The sequence below is a fragment of the Girardinichthys multiradiatus genome, chromosome 2 (genome assembly GCF_021462225.1).
Source record: "Girardinichthys multiradiatus isolate DD_20200921_A chromosome 2, DD_fGirMul_XY1, whole genome shotgun sequence".
NCBI lineage: Eukaryota > Metazoa > Chordata > Actinopteri > Cyprinodontiformes > Goodeidae > Girardinichthys > Girardinichthys multiradiatus.
The window spans coordinates 22,528,704-22,545,098 of record NC_061795.1 but is presented as its reverse complement, the minus strand read 5'-3'; the positions used below and the strand labels follow the sequence as shown (position 1 = coordinate 22,545,098).

The 16,395-nt window shown below is 38.3% G+C and overlaps 1 protein-coding gene across 1 annotated transcript; it reads left to right on the top strand.

Annotated features, from left to right (window-relative positions):
- Positions 1-1,736: 1,736 nt before the first annotated feature.
- Positions 1,737-5,084, top strand: lmo2 (LIM domain only 2 (rhombotin-like 1)). Its single transcript, XM_047346984.1, has 3 exons — positions 1,737-2,343; positions 3,709-3,924; positions 4,121-5,084. The coding sequence occupies exons 1-3, from the start codon at positions 2,303-2,305 to the stop codon at positions 4,341-4,343; spliced, it is 480 nt and encodes a 159-aa protein (XP_047202940.1). The 5' UTR covers positions 1,737-2,302; the 3' UTR covers positions 4,344-5,084.
- Positions 5,085-16,395: the final 11,311 nt, after the last annotated feature.

Below are 16,395 nucleotides of genomic sequence, written 5' to 3'. Positions count from 1 at the left end.
CTGCACACGCCTGTGCACGGTGGCTCTGGATGTTTCTACTACAGACTCAGTCCACTGCTTCCGCAGGTCCTCCAAGGTCTAGAATCGGCCCTTCTCCACAATCTTCCTCAGGGTCCGGTTACCTCTTCTCGTTGTGCAGCGTTTTCTGCCACACTTTTTCCTTCCCACAGACTTCCCACTGAGGTGCCTTGATACAGCACTCTGGGAACAGCCTATTTGTTCAGAAATTTCTTTCTGTGTCTTACCCTCTTGCTTGAGGGTGTCAATAGTGGCCTTCTGGACAGCAGTCAGGTCGGCAGTCTTACCCATGATTGGGGTTTTGAGTGATGAACCAGGCTGGGAGTTTTAAAGGCCTCAGGAATCTTTTGCAGGTGTTTAGAGTTAACTCGTTGATTCAGATGATTAGGTTCATAGCTCGTTTAGAGACCCTTTTAATGATATGCTAATTTTGTGAGATAGGAATTTTGGGTTTTCATGAGCTGTATGCCAAAATCATCCGTATTAAGACAATAAAAGACCTGAAATATTTCAGTTAGTGTGCAATGAATCTAAGATATATGAATGTTAAATTTTCATCATGACATTATGGAAAATAATGAACTTTATCACAATATGCTAATATTTTGAGAAGGACCTATATATATATGGTCACAAGATAAACTTGGGTCCTCGTCCAGGCTTGTTTCTCACAGCACCAGTTGCTCCAACTGTGTATATGAGCAAGTTTAGACCAATAGCCTTTTTCTTTTAGACGTGTCCTAATTTTATAAGATGACACATATCTACCATGCTTGAACTGCATGTTCTCTTGACTTTTGCATTTTGAAGAGTGGCTAAGAGAAACAAGGGTTCTGGCGCATGACCTGTTTATTAGGATAGCATAGTTTCATTTTAATTTGGAGATTGAAAACACCATAGAATCAAAACAAATCTCATAGAGAAAACAACTGGTGGTTTATAAAAGCTGTCACCACACCTACATTAAAAAAATACATGAGATTGGAACTCAGTTCCACACTTAAGAAATTAGACAAACGGTGAATCAGGCAAAGAAAAAAATCAAAAGGCAAATCTAAATAACGTATTTATAAATGTGTATACACTCAGATTATATAATAGACGCAAACAGCTACACACCAAAGACAAAAAACTGCAATAGTTTGATTTCACTCAAAAGACTTGGACTTTGATTATATTTACAAATTTTAAGAGAAATGAGCTGGAGTGCAACTGTTTTATAAACTTGAAAAAAGCTCCACCGATTTTGAAAAGGAATTGTTTAAATTAAACAATATCTAAACAAGCTAAGATTAATGAGTCAACTATTTTAGTGCGTGGTGTATCAATCAAATAATTAAGGTGAATTAAATGATCCAAATAGGAAGGCATCATATTTGGCAAGGAGAATTAAGGTATTTATGAAGAATAACTTTAAATTCTATAAATGCTGAAATTTCTTATGATGAAGAAGTAATAAAAAACTCAAACAGGCCTGTTTTATGCCACATCTAATTATCAAATTATAAATGTCAACCTTTAGTTAAATTATGATTCAACCTGGTTTTGTGACTCTAAACGGCTCTAACTACTCTTTTTAATTCATCTTGAGCCTGTTGTAGACTAATTATCAGGGAACACACACGAGTGTTGAGCTAATGATACCAACCCAGTCTTTATCTTCTGAGCGATCAGCTCCTCTGGAGGAGAACTTTCTAATGAACTCGTTAGTCTCAGTCACGACGCAGCTGCACGGCCGACGGAGCAGCCTGCCCTGCGCCGCTTTTAGCTGTCGCTTTAAGACCCATTTCCCCCCATTGTCAAAGCGGTCGTGAACAGGAAGAGGGAAACGAAAGCGGAGACCGAGGGGGGCGGGGGAGCGGGTCCGATCTTATTTAAACACGCCGTGCAATGAGGCATGCCAGGTGGCTACATGTGGAGGACAGAGCTGCGGTCAACACGGACGCGAGAGATCTGCAGGAGTGACCCGCTGATCGGATCCGATTCTCGGCGTCTTCTCCGTCCCTGAAGTCGCTGCAGGACATGAAAGGCACGGAGGTGTCAGCGCGAGTTATCGCCCCAGGAAATGATGACAGTGTACTCCATCATCGCTTTGCTGCTTAGAGGAAACATCTTTTGTGACTGTTTCATGCGGGATTTTGCTTTATGTTAATTTTAGACGAAAAACAAACAAAAAAAGGATCAAATTAACCGATATATTGCAGAGTAGGAGCAGGTGCAGTGCGCCAGCCTGTAGTCCCGCAGGTTGTGGACTCAGACACCCTCTTCTGAATCTGCTTCAAGAATGGCTTCTACTATAGAGAGGAAAACACTGGAGGCCAATGAGTGAGTATTTGTTTTATAAAATTAAAAATCATGTTATCTGTAACTCAAGGTAGATGTTCAACAATAACAACCAAACTACCCCACGTGGAAGAACCAAACATGGCTTTAGGCATGGGGACGCGGCTCTCTGTTACATAGTAATAGCAGATCAGAAGAATGTTATTTAGTGGGTATAAAAAAATCCATAAACCAATGCTGGAAGCAGTTTAACATTTCTAGTGTACACTTAGATCAATCAAAGCAAGTTAAATGTCTTATAATCTTGTATTTTCTCACTCAAAACCTGTACAGTAATAGTAAATATGAGCTAGGAGCAATTTTGAGGAGTGAAAATGGAAAAAGGCATTACTCTGAGTAACACCTGCCAGGGACCTATTGCCAGCCACATTTACCCCTGGTAAAGATTTGTAGGAAGCATTGAAATAAACTGATATTCTAAGGTTGTTGTATAATCTCTCTTAAAATTGTAGAGAAATCCAACCTTTACTTTGAAATTACATTTATTCCGTGATGGAAAAAAATTTCTCATTTTAGGAAATTACAGTCTTTAACACTTACAGATGGCACAATTATTTGTACCCCTAATAATCCCTTTAAGATAAATATAAGGAAATATTTCTTGGTATTTGAACTTCACTTTTTGATTGATCAAGGATGTGCAGATATTCAATTTCTTTTAACAACTGGCCATTAGGTTGAAAGAGGGCCCATATGTATCTAGCCACCATGCACAGAAGGCAGGATCGTAATCTCCAAGCTCACTGCTAGATAGTTGCAGCAAAGAGAAGCATCTAAGGGTCAGAAAGTCTTCATAACAACCATTAGTCAGTATCTACGTGACGTGTGTAAAGGTGAAGTTTGCTTATCTCTACCGAGACTTTACCTGGAACCACATGCTTTGCCAAGATCATACCAAGACTGAGCTTTTTAGCAACAACCTCTCCAAGCGGTGACAACCGTTAAGCATAGTAGCTGTGGGCCTGGTTCTCCTCCAAAGGCTCTGAGAATCTTCTTAGAGTGCATTACATCATGACACGTTTAAAGTACCAGGAGATTTTTTATTAAAATGTGGCGGACTCTACTAATAAACAGAAAACAGGTTATTATTGAGTCAAACATATGTCCAAATGAACACAGAAAGGGTTTAACAGACGCAAAATGATTTATTTTCCTTACTATTAATAAATGTACTCAAACTAAAGGTTGGATCTTTCTTAAAGCTTCAGTGTGAGATGAACCAACTGCAATGCAAGATGCATTTTAAGGCTTTTAACACATCTTTACCAGGGCTACCAATAAATGTAGCTGGTGGTGTATACAAAAAAAATCAGCAATTTTCTAACTTTTTGGTCCTTTGTGGTTCAGGGAGCCAGTGGATGAGGTCCTGCAGGTGCCGCCATCCCTGCTGACATGTGGTGGGTGTCAGCAGAGCATCGGTGACCGGTTCTTCCTGAAGGCCATCGAGCAGTACTGGCACGAGGACTGCCTAAGCTGCGATCTGTGTGGCTGTCGGCTCGGAGAGGTGGGCAGGAGGCTCTACTACAAGCTGGGAAGAAAATTATGTCGTCGAGATTATCTCAGGTGATGATGGTGGGATGTGCTGTTAGTTTCATAAGAAACATGTTAATACTTAGAGTGATGTTTCTCAAAACATCACTAGACGTTGGTAGGGTATAGGGAGAGATGTGACAGGTCAGATCAACCATTGGAAGTTGAAGACTTAATGAAAGCTCTCCACCTTCTTCTCTAACATGCTGATTCTGTGTCATCCACCCAGGCTCTTCGGTCAGGATGGTCTCTGTGCCTCCTGCGAAAAGAGAATCAGAGCATTTGAGATGACAATGCGCGTGCGGGACAAGGTTTATCATCTTGAGTGCTTCAAGTGTGCTGCCTGCCAGAAGCACTTCTGTGTGGGGGATCGCTACCTTCTCATTAACTCAGACATCGTGTGCGAGCAGGACATCTTTGAGTGGACCAAGCTTAACAGCATCGTGGTCTAGGGCGGTGTCTGTGGAACTTTCCTGGCGGTTTTGATGAACAGCTGTCCTCAAAGCCCATGCAGGTTTATTCATGCAATATGTCTGGATTTATAGGGGGAGAAAAGCTACATCTCAGTGTTTCTGCATGCAACCCTGCACTTTTAATTAAAATATTTCTAATCTGAATTTCATTCCTGAAAGCAAAAAAAAATAAAAAAAACTTTGACAATGAACGCTAGGATTTTTAAAAATGATATAAATAAACAATAAAGCAAAAATATCTTGGCTATGTTGAAATGTCTTTCAAGTTTCTTACAGTCAGACACTGTTGCAAAATTCTGCCTGTAATGCTGAATAAGAAGTGTAGTAAGCTTCCTTTTACTGGTTTTGTATTTTTAAATCATGTACAGTTAACATAATTATGCGGAAATGTGAAATTTTTTCATGTTTTTAATATTTTTTTTTTTGCCTATGAACAAATTTCTGTATAAATATACTGCTTTAACAAATTATAGGTAAAATCTTATTTAAAATTACATTGTGAAATTATTGTTTTCTAACTGGAACAGACCTGACAAAACGATTTTTCTGTTGCCAGGTTGAACTTGTGGCGCCCTCTTGTGGATAAGGGAACCAATGCAACACTTTTACTTCCCGATAGTCTTTTAAGAACATTGTGTAATTTCAGTAACCTGGACTTGCCTCAAACATTTTGGATATTCTCTGATCTGTATATTTAATAAATAACAATTTGAAGTAAAACCATTTTCTTAAATGTAAATTTGTGTCTGAAAAATATGGAGGTCCCTAAAATATCCCAATGCTTAAAACCAGATCTTCACCATACCTGAGGTAAATATGGAGATTTCATACAAGTTCAATAACAAAAGATGGAGCTTTGGGGTAGGATTTTATTAGGGTCGAAGTTGTGTCTAATAGGTTAATACACACATATGGAACATATTTATATATCCTTCCATTGTTGTAAAAACCACTGCATGCTGTTGTAGACCTAGTGACAATAATTACAAACGTTCCCAAAGACATTTGTGTGTCAAACATTAAATTAACTGAAAGGTTTGCATTTAAAACAATTACCCTTAGGAAATAAATTGAAAAAAATCTATAAGGTAAACATTATTACAGCCCATTTAGAGCCAAAAGTATTGTACATCTTATTGTTACATTACAAGAAAAAAATCATTCTTGGAAGTTAAGCTAAGTATTACTTTATAAAAGCTGGATTTCAGACCTACACTTAACAGGATCTGTTGAGGTGACATTTTGTGCAGGGACAACTCAGTTTAACATGTGAAAACAATTACAGGGCAAAATCAGGATCTAGCAACAAGAATACCTACGCTCAGGGAAGGGGTCACTTTAACAAACAAGTTCTATTTTTTATTTAGTGAACACATATCTATTGGTATAGTAGTTCTTGCAATAGCACGTGCATAATTATAAATTATCTTAAAGCTTTCATGGATTGCTTGCTCTGTTTGGAAAAAAACAACAACCCTGAAAATTATCGTAGCATCAAATTAAACAAAAAGGAAGCAGAGAAAAAAGAAAATCCAGCTCCTTTTAGAAATGTTTTCCACTATTTTTAAGTAAATGTCTTGAGATTAACCTAGGGTGGTTTGTTGAGCTCGCAAATAATGGCCAAGAAATAATCAAATAAGAAATTCCAAATTGTTATTAACATATCAGTTTTTTTACAGTTACGTTTATTGCACAGAATTATGTAGAATGATCAAATGAGCCAAGTCGGACACAGAAATAAAACTTTGTTTAGTTATCAAGCTCTATAGGTTTGAAAGATTAGCCTTTTGGAAATGCTGTCAGTTTATACTTACTCACACAGTCTGTGTTTTGAAAAGGACTGAAGCATTGATGATAAAATATTTATCACTGGAGAAAAAAAATCTAACCTGGAAACAACAAATACAGGAAACAAATATTCAGAAAACAAGACAAGATCTATTAAAAGTGAGGGTAAATCAAATCTTTAGCAGTTATCTGTTTAGATTTCAGCTCCTCATGAGGCCGTGAGGCTATCAGAGCATTTAAGAGATGCTTTTCACTCCCTATTTTAGTAAAATTACATGATCTACCTGTTTACCTGTCACGCTGAAATGGCAGAGATAGACTCTAGTTACAAAACTGAAAATATAGCATTAGTAAAAACAGTTTAAGCCACAAGAGGTCACTAAATGATTTAAAAGAAGCGGGGAAGCTGTTGGTAAGATGATTTCTGTAGATTCTTCCTTATACTGCAAAGTACAACAAAGTTTAACTTTAAAATCCTATCCACATGACTACCAAGAATCCCAGAGACAATATAATAAAACATAATTTTTATTTGTCTCATTGTCTCCTCTCAAGGATCCCCCACTGCTTTAGTTCTTTACTTCAGGACTCCCAGATGTCAGCTCTGAACCATCCAACCTCCTTCCTCCCCTTAGCTGCAAACAAGTGAAAGCTCTTGCATGTTGGGTTGAGAGAAACAGACACACACACCTCCAAATTGCACATTGCCTGATGAATGCCTTGTTTGCACAGAGCATTAACAAGAAACATTTAAAAGCATTTGAAAAGTTACTGGAGAAACAACTTGAGACAAAGACACAGAAGAAAAACACATGAAGAAGAAGCAGCACAGAAGCCCCCATCATTAGTTGGTTCAGACACAAGTCTATTCACTCACAAAGGAGGGAGTGAAGCAGCAGCAGACAAGACCCACCCAGGCTGTGAAAAAAGATACTTGTGTAACTAATGAGTTTTCCCACATTAGAGATGGAAATATACTGTGCAGGCTTACAGATGAATATTGTGCCGTTGCTCATTAGAAGGTCTGCACAACTGTCAGTTTGGTGTTAAGCAATGCTTGAGGAATGTTAGAGTAGAAGAGATTAATATGTGGTGGTCTCATAAAAGAGAGCTTAACATTGAATGGTTTGTTTAAAATATGTATGGAAAGTTATGGCAAACAGCAGAAGCAAATTGAATTTGACAGATTTTTAGCTGAAATTTGACAACAGAATTTGGCAATATGTGTTGAAATTATGACTGCAAAAACAGATACATTTTAGGAATGCACCATTTGAGAAATCTTTAGCTTTTAGTTGATAGCAGACAACAAACATAAATAATTTTTATCTTTCCCCCGTCCAGCCTTTAATAAGTAGAGCAATGACATATCTAAACTGCTTTAAGTAGTTCAGCTCTTAAATATAACATGTTCAAATTAGTAAAACATCCATTCTTGCTGTCTTATGACATAAATATCAGCCACTGCCATCAGGCTGATGTTATTAGATGGATGTTATCATTAATATCAGACAGTGCCAATGCTCAGTCAATGTATCCGTGCACTCTGTCCCTCTGACTTTGCAGAAATGAACATAAATCATGGTGAATAAAAAAAAACAACTCAACCTTTGACTCATATAAAACACTTTCCACACGTCTTGGCACCCTTATTAAAGACATGTAGAAAGCTGTAAAAAATGTATCTTTATACATATATTTTAAGTATAAAAGAAGAATAATTTGTTCCAGTTGTCTAAAGAAGAGCTTTGTAGATTTCTTTTTCCTCCCTTACCAATCTCTTTGATGGCACAATACATATACTTCAGTTGTTTAAACTTTTTTTATTTGTTCTGACTGTAGATATGTAGCAAGTTTAAGTAAGTAACAGTTTTCAGGTAGCCATGCCCTTACTTATCAAGATCAAAACATACAGGGGTTGGACAATGAAACTGAAACACCTGGTTTTAGACCACAATAATTTATTAGTATGGTGTAGGGCCTCCTTTTGCGGCCTATACAGCGTCAATTCGTCTTGGGAATGACATATACAAGTCCTGCACGGTGGTCAGAGGGATTTTAAGCCATTCTTCTTGCAGGATAGTGGCCAGGGCACTACGTGATACTGGTGGAGGAAAACGTTTCCTGACTCGCTCCTCCAAAACACCCCAAAGTGGCTCAATAATATTTAGATCTGGTGACTGTGCAGGCCATGGGAGATGTTCAACTTCACTTTCATGTTCATCAAACCAATCTTTAACCAGTCTTGCTGTGTGTATTGGTGCATTGTCATCCTGATACACAGCACCGCCTTCAGGATACAATGTTTGAACCATTGGATGCACATGGTCCTCAAGAATGGTTCGGTAGTCCTTGGCAGTGACGCGCCCATGTAGCACAAGTATTGTGCCAAGGGAATGCCATGATATGGCAGCCCAAACCATCACTGATCCACCCCCATGCTTCACTCTGGGCATGCAACAGTCTGGGTGATACACTTCTTTGGGGCTTCTCCACACCATAACTCTCCCGGATGTGGGGAAAACAGTAAAGGTGGACTCATCAGAGAACAATACATGTTTCACATTTTCCACAGCCCAAGATTTGCGCTCCTTGCAACACTGAAAACGACGTTTGGCATTGGCATGAGTGACCAAAGGTTTGGCTATAGCAGCTCGGCCGTGTATATTGATCCTGTGGAGCTCCTGACGGACAGTTGTGGTGGAAACAGGAGAGTTGAGGCGCACATTTAATTCTGCCGTGATTTGGGCAGCCGTGGTTTTATGTTTTTTGGATACAAAAAGCACCCGAACATCCCTTTCAGACAGCTTCCTCTTGCGTCCACAGTTAATCCTGTTGGATGTGGTTCGTCCTTCTTGGTGGTATGCTGACATTACCCTGGATACCGTGGCTCTTGATACATCACAAAGACTTGCTGTCTTGGTCACAGATGCGCCAGCAAGACGTGCACCAACAATTTGTCCTCTTTTGAACTCTGGTATGTCACCCCAATATTTTGAGCAAAACTGTGCTCTTACTCTGCTAATTGAACCTTCACACTCTGCTCTTACTGGTGCAATGTGCAATCAATGAAGACTGGCTACCAGGCTGGTCCAATTTAGCCATGAAACCTCCCACACTAAAATGACAGGTGTTTCAGTTTCATTATCCAACCCCTGTATATGCCTTTCTTTAATGGCATCTTCACTAGGCGTACCCATTTTTTTGTGGCTTAGGTGGTAGGGGTTTGTCGTGTAACTGGTCGGTTGCCGGTTCGAAACCCCATTCTGTCCGTCTCAGTCATCGTGTCCTTCATCCGCCTTGCATGCCGATGGTGGTCAAAGGGCCCAGTGGTACTGATTGCATGGCAGCCCCACTTCTGACAGTCTGGCCCAGGGCAGCTGTGGCTAAAGTGTAGCTTACCACTGTCAATGTGTGAATGGGTGGATGACTGATTGTGGTGTGAGTCCTCAGACTTGATGAAGTGCTATACAAATTTAGGTCATTTTTCAGAGTTGCTAAGAGAAAAGGTCCTCTTGTCTATTTGTTAAATAACTTTAGTTACATTTTTAATTTAAAGAAAACTGATACAAGTTGTTCTGTCAATCCTACATATAACAGGAAAAGGTCGATGAAATCCCCTCGATTTTAGACCTGAAGTGAACACAGAGTGACATTAAGGATAGTTTCCATCACCAAAGCGTCTTTTGCTCCAATAGATTTCATTTTGCAAAATTCAGAGGCAACAACTCAGTTTAGTCAGAGTGCTAATGGTAATTTTCAAATTTAATTCAATGCTCAACCTGACACAGAATTAGGGTTTTATTTTCCATATAAAGGTACAATTCTTCGAATTTGTTTACTTCGTGTTAATAGTTAAATGTAAGTTTTCTTCTTTAATTCAGTAATGGTTACATAATTTATTGGCTATTTGTGATGTGGTTTTATTGTTGCCTCACAGCAAAAATACTCTGATTCAAATCTATAAATGTGCCTTCTGTACCTGTTTTGGTTTTATCAAGCTCTGAGGTTTCCTCCCTCACATCAGAAACATCCTTGTTGGTTGGTTAGTAATTGTAAATTAACTATATGTGTGAGTGTAGAATAAGATGTTTGCTGCAAACAGGTATTATGGATATTAAAACACTCCAACTTTCAAGAAGGCCTATGTGCTTTTCCACTATAGCTGAAGGAAAATATGTTATTGTGTGGACCTCAAAGTTGTTTTTTATCACTTGTGCTTTTTCCATCCATCCATCCATCCATCCATCCATCCATCCATCCATCCATCCATCCATCCATCCATCCATCCATCCATCCATCCATCCATGCATCCATCCATCCATCCATCCATCCATCCATCCATCCATCCATCCATCCATCCATCCATCCATCCATCCTCTGACAGCAGGTTCTGGCACTTGTCTTCATTTCATCATCATTAGAACCACCTTAATGAACACTTTTTGATGCGAAGGAGCTGTTCACACTGGATGTTAAGTTCCTTACCCCCTTTGTGGAGCTGAATTTTTGTGACAAATTAGCTGAACCAAAATGGAATATTAGGCTTAAATAAAGATGTAGTGCTGTTTATGCTCTGTTCTACATGAAGTTCACTGAGTTTATTAAGACTAAATCGGAGAGAAGATAAGTTCTGGTCCGACAACAGTCACACACAACATACTGGCCTAAAGAGACCCCTTAGCATTGTACAGCGACCTGTGTTCAATCGGTCTCCTTTCTGCTGCCTTGTAGGCTGAGCTTTGCCAGATCACTGTGCTGATTTGCACACCACCCTCAGCAGGACTCAATAAAACCCTATGCTTTTTGTGTCATCCCCACAAGCTGTATACAACGCCAAGAGTGTAGTGCTGTTTTTGTGCACCAAAGGAGGCCTGTTTCATCTCTGGAGCCCGTGTCCAAGCCACCCCGTTTGGGTAAACGTAAAAACATCCAGCTGCGTGAGCATGGAAACCAAGGAGACTTTCTGGGGATGAAACCGCAGCGGCTTGCAGCTTGTTTTTATCAAACAGCTCGCCTGTTTGAAACAACCACCACATATGTGCATGCTCCCTCTGCTGTGTGCAGTGAGCAGTAGGTGGCAGTTCTTGCCCGAGTTGATGCGTGAGGAAATCTATATGAATGTTTTTGTGTGAAATAAGTGACTGGCAAATTGCGAGGGAACTGCATATGCCAGTTCATAAGATTAATTACAAATGAACAGAAAGTGACGAGCTAAATTCAAAGCTCTTCAAACATGATGGACTTCAGTGACACCTATAAAGGAAGATGTGGTCAGACAATTATCTGCAACACCACAGCGATTTATCACCCAGTGGCCTGTCAATGTCAAGCCCATCTAAAAAAAAAAAAAATGAGTCAAATGGTATTGATCATGACCGCCTTGGGTTTCACTTGCACCCACACTTTATCAGATGGAGCTAATTGGGAACATATTCAGCCTGAGGCCCTGAGAGATGTATCTGTCAGGAGTCACATTCCTGCTCCGATTCTCTGATATCCCACAGCGCCTGAAGTCTGGATGGAGGATAGGCTGTGGGAGTAGAGTTTGGGGGTGTGGAGGGTGTTAGGGTTTAGTATGGACAGGATCTTCACATTTTGATTGGTGAACAAGTCATCATCTCTGACTCCAGCTGAGCAGATGGCTTTACTACATTAAATATGTGCCAAGAATTTATTTGGCTGAAAATTCTGCTTTGAAAGCCCAAGATTGTCCTGCCTGCACCTTGATCTTCTTGTTAATTTACATCTTCTTCTTTTTTTGTCATAGTCAGGATTATTTTATAAAGATCTATGTAGGAAATATTTTTTTCTCGTTCATTGTCCTCAAAAGGTGTAGAAATAAGAGGCAAGACACGTTATTTCACTTTTATGATTTTTCCACACCTTTCTGTTCAATGATAAGGTTAGCTGCCTATAGCAATCAAGAAAAAATAGGTTCAAGAAAAATAAAAAGTACATGAAAAGTATAAACATGTGAATAATGAGCATAGCAATTTCAATTGAGAAGATTACATTAAATTCATAAATTGCTATTTTTTCGCTACCTAACCTTTAATGGAAAGGAAATGTAAATGCCAAAAAATGACAGTATCTTTAGTTTTCAGCCAAGTGACAGACATACGGATACCAACAATTGATTAACTGTCACTTAAAAAAAAGACATAACTTTTTCAGAAGCTGGCTCGGTTAGCTTAGCACAAATTCTACCACCTGGTATAAACTGGAATGGCAATCAAAAGTAAAGCTGAATAGGTTAATAAATGTTATAATAAAACTTCTAATAGCTATTCAGAAAGAGTTCCTGTTTTAGCTTATTTTGACCATTTGATACAAAAAAAAAAAAAAAAAAAACTTATTGTAAAGGGTGTTGCTTTTGTTTTAGCCAAACAACTACCATGTAACTACAATGGCTTTATTTAAATCCATGCCATCAGCTAAGCCCAGGTCAGCTGTCGGGAGTGAAGTAAATTTACAGGCTGTCATATGTGCAACAGCATCAAAGATAACAGGTTCCTCTACTCTTCCAGGTTTTGTAGTTGTTGGGACATTATCCCAGTGAACTCATGACTCATTGAACGAATTAACTGTTCTGGAGGATTTATGAAACTGGCAGCTTCTGCTAATAAACTTTAGTGCTATAACATGGCAGTTGTCCAGCTGAGAAAACAGCGACAAACAATGCTTTTTGAAAGTGTGGAAGTGTAAATGATTAATGACGACTATTATAGTGTTGCCTCTGACATTGAACATTTTCAGGTTAAGTTGTTTTAAATAGCTAAACTTAGCTTGTCAGAGTGTCTGTCTGTCTAGCTGTTAGCCTGCAAACACTGAGGAATATTTGACTTGTCTTATATTGCCTGCAACAGAACATTTTTCTACTATAAAGAACTATTACAAATAATATTTCCGGTTTTGTCATTTTTAAATGACAGTAAAATCATTTAACTTTACAGAGTTATCTGTTGTTCTTCTTGGAGTTTGCTTACGCTAGCTAGTTGCTGGCTAACCTGGGCAGGCAAACTAGTAAAGTAAGACATTCAACACTCACTTTTTAAACAATTTTAAAACTGAGGTTGTTCATCACATCTAACTGTGTACTGCAAATCATGATTTTCCTGCTTGGACATGATGGCGGTGGCAGGATTTGTTGGATGCGTTACTTTTAGATTCAAGCAATGGAAGATAGACACTACGAGTCCATTTTGGGTCAAACAATCTAACCATTTTGGATCAAACCATTTTGGGTCAAACAATCTACTCATACCATTGAACAAACAAATATGTTCATAGTATCGGTCAATTTCCATATCTCTTACCCTTCACACTGGTTGAAAACCTCATACACTTCCCACTACCTATTTATTAAATGTGGCTGGATTGCAGAAAATCAGACAACCTTTCTTCAGCATGAAGCAATGATGGATTTGACAAACTTTTCGAACTTGCCAAATACATTTTTTCTCTGCTGGCACGTGGTTGCAGCAACAGGGTAGATGACTAATCTAGGTTATTGACATTAATGCCACTGTCATTGCATCACCAGAGCATAAGGGCAGCAACAACCAAGCTGCACCAGTACATCATGTCATTGTTGTACTGCCACTGAAGTAAGGATCCACTTACACATAGCTACAGACATTTTATACAGGCTCAAAACCTTCTATTGTTTTGCACTCTATAAGGTGGAGACCACTTAATTTTTTTAGATGCCCCTGAGGACCTCTCCAAGAACCTGCAAGGACCAAATACCTTCAGTCTGATTTTAATGCAGCATTTCAGAGTCTTGATCCAGACAGTATTACAAAGCTAATATGTGAATTTCTAAAATGTCAGGACATCCCTTCAAGTATTGCATGTAATTAAATATATTCTGTTGAACTTTTGCTTTTTTTCCTCCTGCCTTTTTTAAACATATTCTTATTGACTGATTAAGATATCCTCCTGAGTCAAACTGAAGTTTAAGTTACGCAGGTTTTGGACAATTTTTAGATCTAAGATGCTGTGACAGTAAATGTTTCCAGGCAATCTATTGTGTGTTTTTATGGTTTCTTTGGTTATAACTCTTTTTTCCTTCTAAAATGATCCCCATATGTATAACAGTGTCCCTGGCTTAGGATGAACCAGCCATTCAGTGCACAAGCAGCTCTGTAATAGGAGCAATACTGTGGAATAATAAATGTAGCTGCACAATCAGAACAAATACTACATATTATAAACTACAATCACCGGAGCTATTCTCTTTATAACTCCAAAACCATAGACTTGTGTTTACATGGATGGATGGTCAAGGAAATGAAGGAATATGACACATCAAAAAGTACAACTATGATTTAGTGGATATTATGTTGCAGGTCAAAGGTAAACTTTTGTCTAGGATGCAAGTAGAAAGAGCTCATTATTACAAAAAGTAAAGCTGTCGAAAAAAGAAAAATGATTTTCATAACTGAGGAATATTGAGAGTTATGGCATTTTACTTCAGTAATCTCACTGTTATTAACACTTTGTAGCCGATATCTGTGATCTCTTCTCCACTATGTTCTACATTCTGATTAAACATAACAGCAGCATGCATATGTTATAAACACTTTAATCTTGTCACATTCAGTCTCCTCTTTCAGCATGCATCATTTGGCTCATATATGTTCGAATCTACATTTTCCAAAAGAGTGTAAAAAAAGACCTTCTGGTATGAATCTATATCCGACACATAACCCCTTTGTCTGATGAGAGGTGAGAAATAACTAAACAAAGGCCAAACCATTACCAGGAAGCAGACCGTGGCAGTGTTTTCATATTTTCAGGCAATCAGCAATGGAAACTCCAATTAAGGTGGTGTAAAAAGGCATCAACTGCTTTAAAAACATCAATGCAGATGTGCAGGTGAGTGACCATGTGGTAATCCTTGACTACACAGTGCAATTTTCATTTTTAATTTGACTTCCCACGCAATGCCTGCTTCCAATCACTACAAAGAACCAGCACAGTGAGACACACTGGTAGTATTGTAGAACATGGTCAGTTTTAATGGAAAAATGGTCTGGGCTTAAGTCTTAAGTTAGGGGTTTACTCAAGTAAACAGAATTGCCAACACTTTAAGATGTACCTATATGCAAGTATTTATATCTGCAGATTTTTATTGTGCAGCTGTTGTGATTATGAATATATTTAATATTAATATTTTAATATTTTATTAAATAATATTTCGGTCAGTGTTGTCCTGTGAATACCTGTGAATACCTGTGAATAGCAGCCCAATAAGGCGGTGGTATTAGGACAAAATTGAAAGGGATGAGTTTGCATGTTCTCCCCGTGCATGTGTGGGTTCTCACCGGGTACTCCGGCTTCCTCCTACAGTCCAAAGACATGCCTGTTAGGTTAATTGGTCTCTCTAAAATTGCCCTTAGGTGTATGAATGAGTGTGTGCATGGTTGTTTGTGTGTTGCCCTGCGATGGACTGGCAACTTGTCCAGGGTGTACCCTGCCTCTCGTCCGTAGACTGCTGGAGATAGGCACCAGCTCCCCCGCAACCCACTATGGAATAAGCGGTAGAAAATGACTGACTGACTGAAAGGGATGAGCCAAGTTCTGACATTATTGAACAGCAAAACTCTGTACACAAACAGAATGAATTCACATAATTTCTTAAAATATAAGAATTTATTAACAAAAATAAGTCGACTCAAAGTCAAACATATTTCAATCAACAAACTCTTTGCTATGCTAAAACAATCCAACTAAACTACCAAGCAGAATTAAAGAATAAAGAAGACTAATGGGCTATGTACAATATAAACAAGTTGATCAAAGATGATTGAAAATCATGACCAAAAGATTGATGCAACATTACCATGCAATGTTTATGTTTGAGAACCAAGGATTATGTTGAAGAATCTGGAAGTGAAGTTAAATTAGTCTTGGAACCAACTTAAGCAATAATTGGTATACCTTTAGACAACCATTCACAATGCAAGATCAGATAAAATATTATTTTGATAAAATAATATTTTAAAGAATGATTTGCTGAATAAAACCAACCTTCTGGATGACCAATTATCAACGGTGTTTAATTAGCTGCCTTTATTTATTAAAATAATATTTACAGAAATATTATTAGGGAAATAGTAATATAATTTTTAAGGAAATATTATTTTGAATAAGAACCAAATCTTTCTGGAGAAATGAGGCTTAATGGTGTTTATTTAGTTTTCAAGTTTAGTAAAATAATATTAATGTCACAGTG

Coding starts and splice junctions, on each gene's coding strand:
- lmo2 (XM_047346984.1), top strand. CDS start 2,303: ATGGCTTCTACTATAGAGAGGAAAACACTGGAGGCCAATGA. Junction 2,344..3,708: donor AAAACACTGGAGGCCAATGA/GTGAGTATTTGT, acceptor TTTGTGGTTCAG/GGAGCCAGTGGATGAGGTCC. Junction 3,925..4,120: donor TGTCGTCGAGATTATCTCAG/GTGATGATGGTG, acceptor TCATCCACCCAG/GCTCTTCGGTCAGGATGGTC.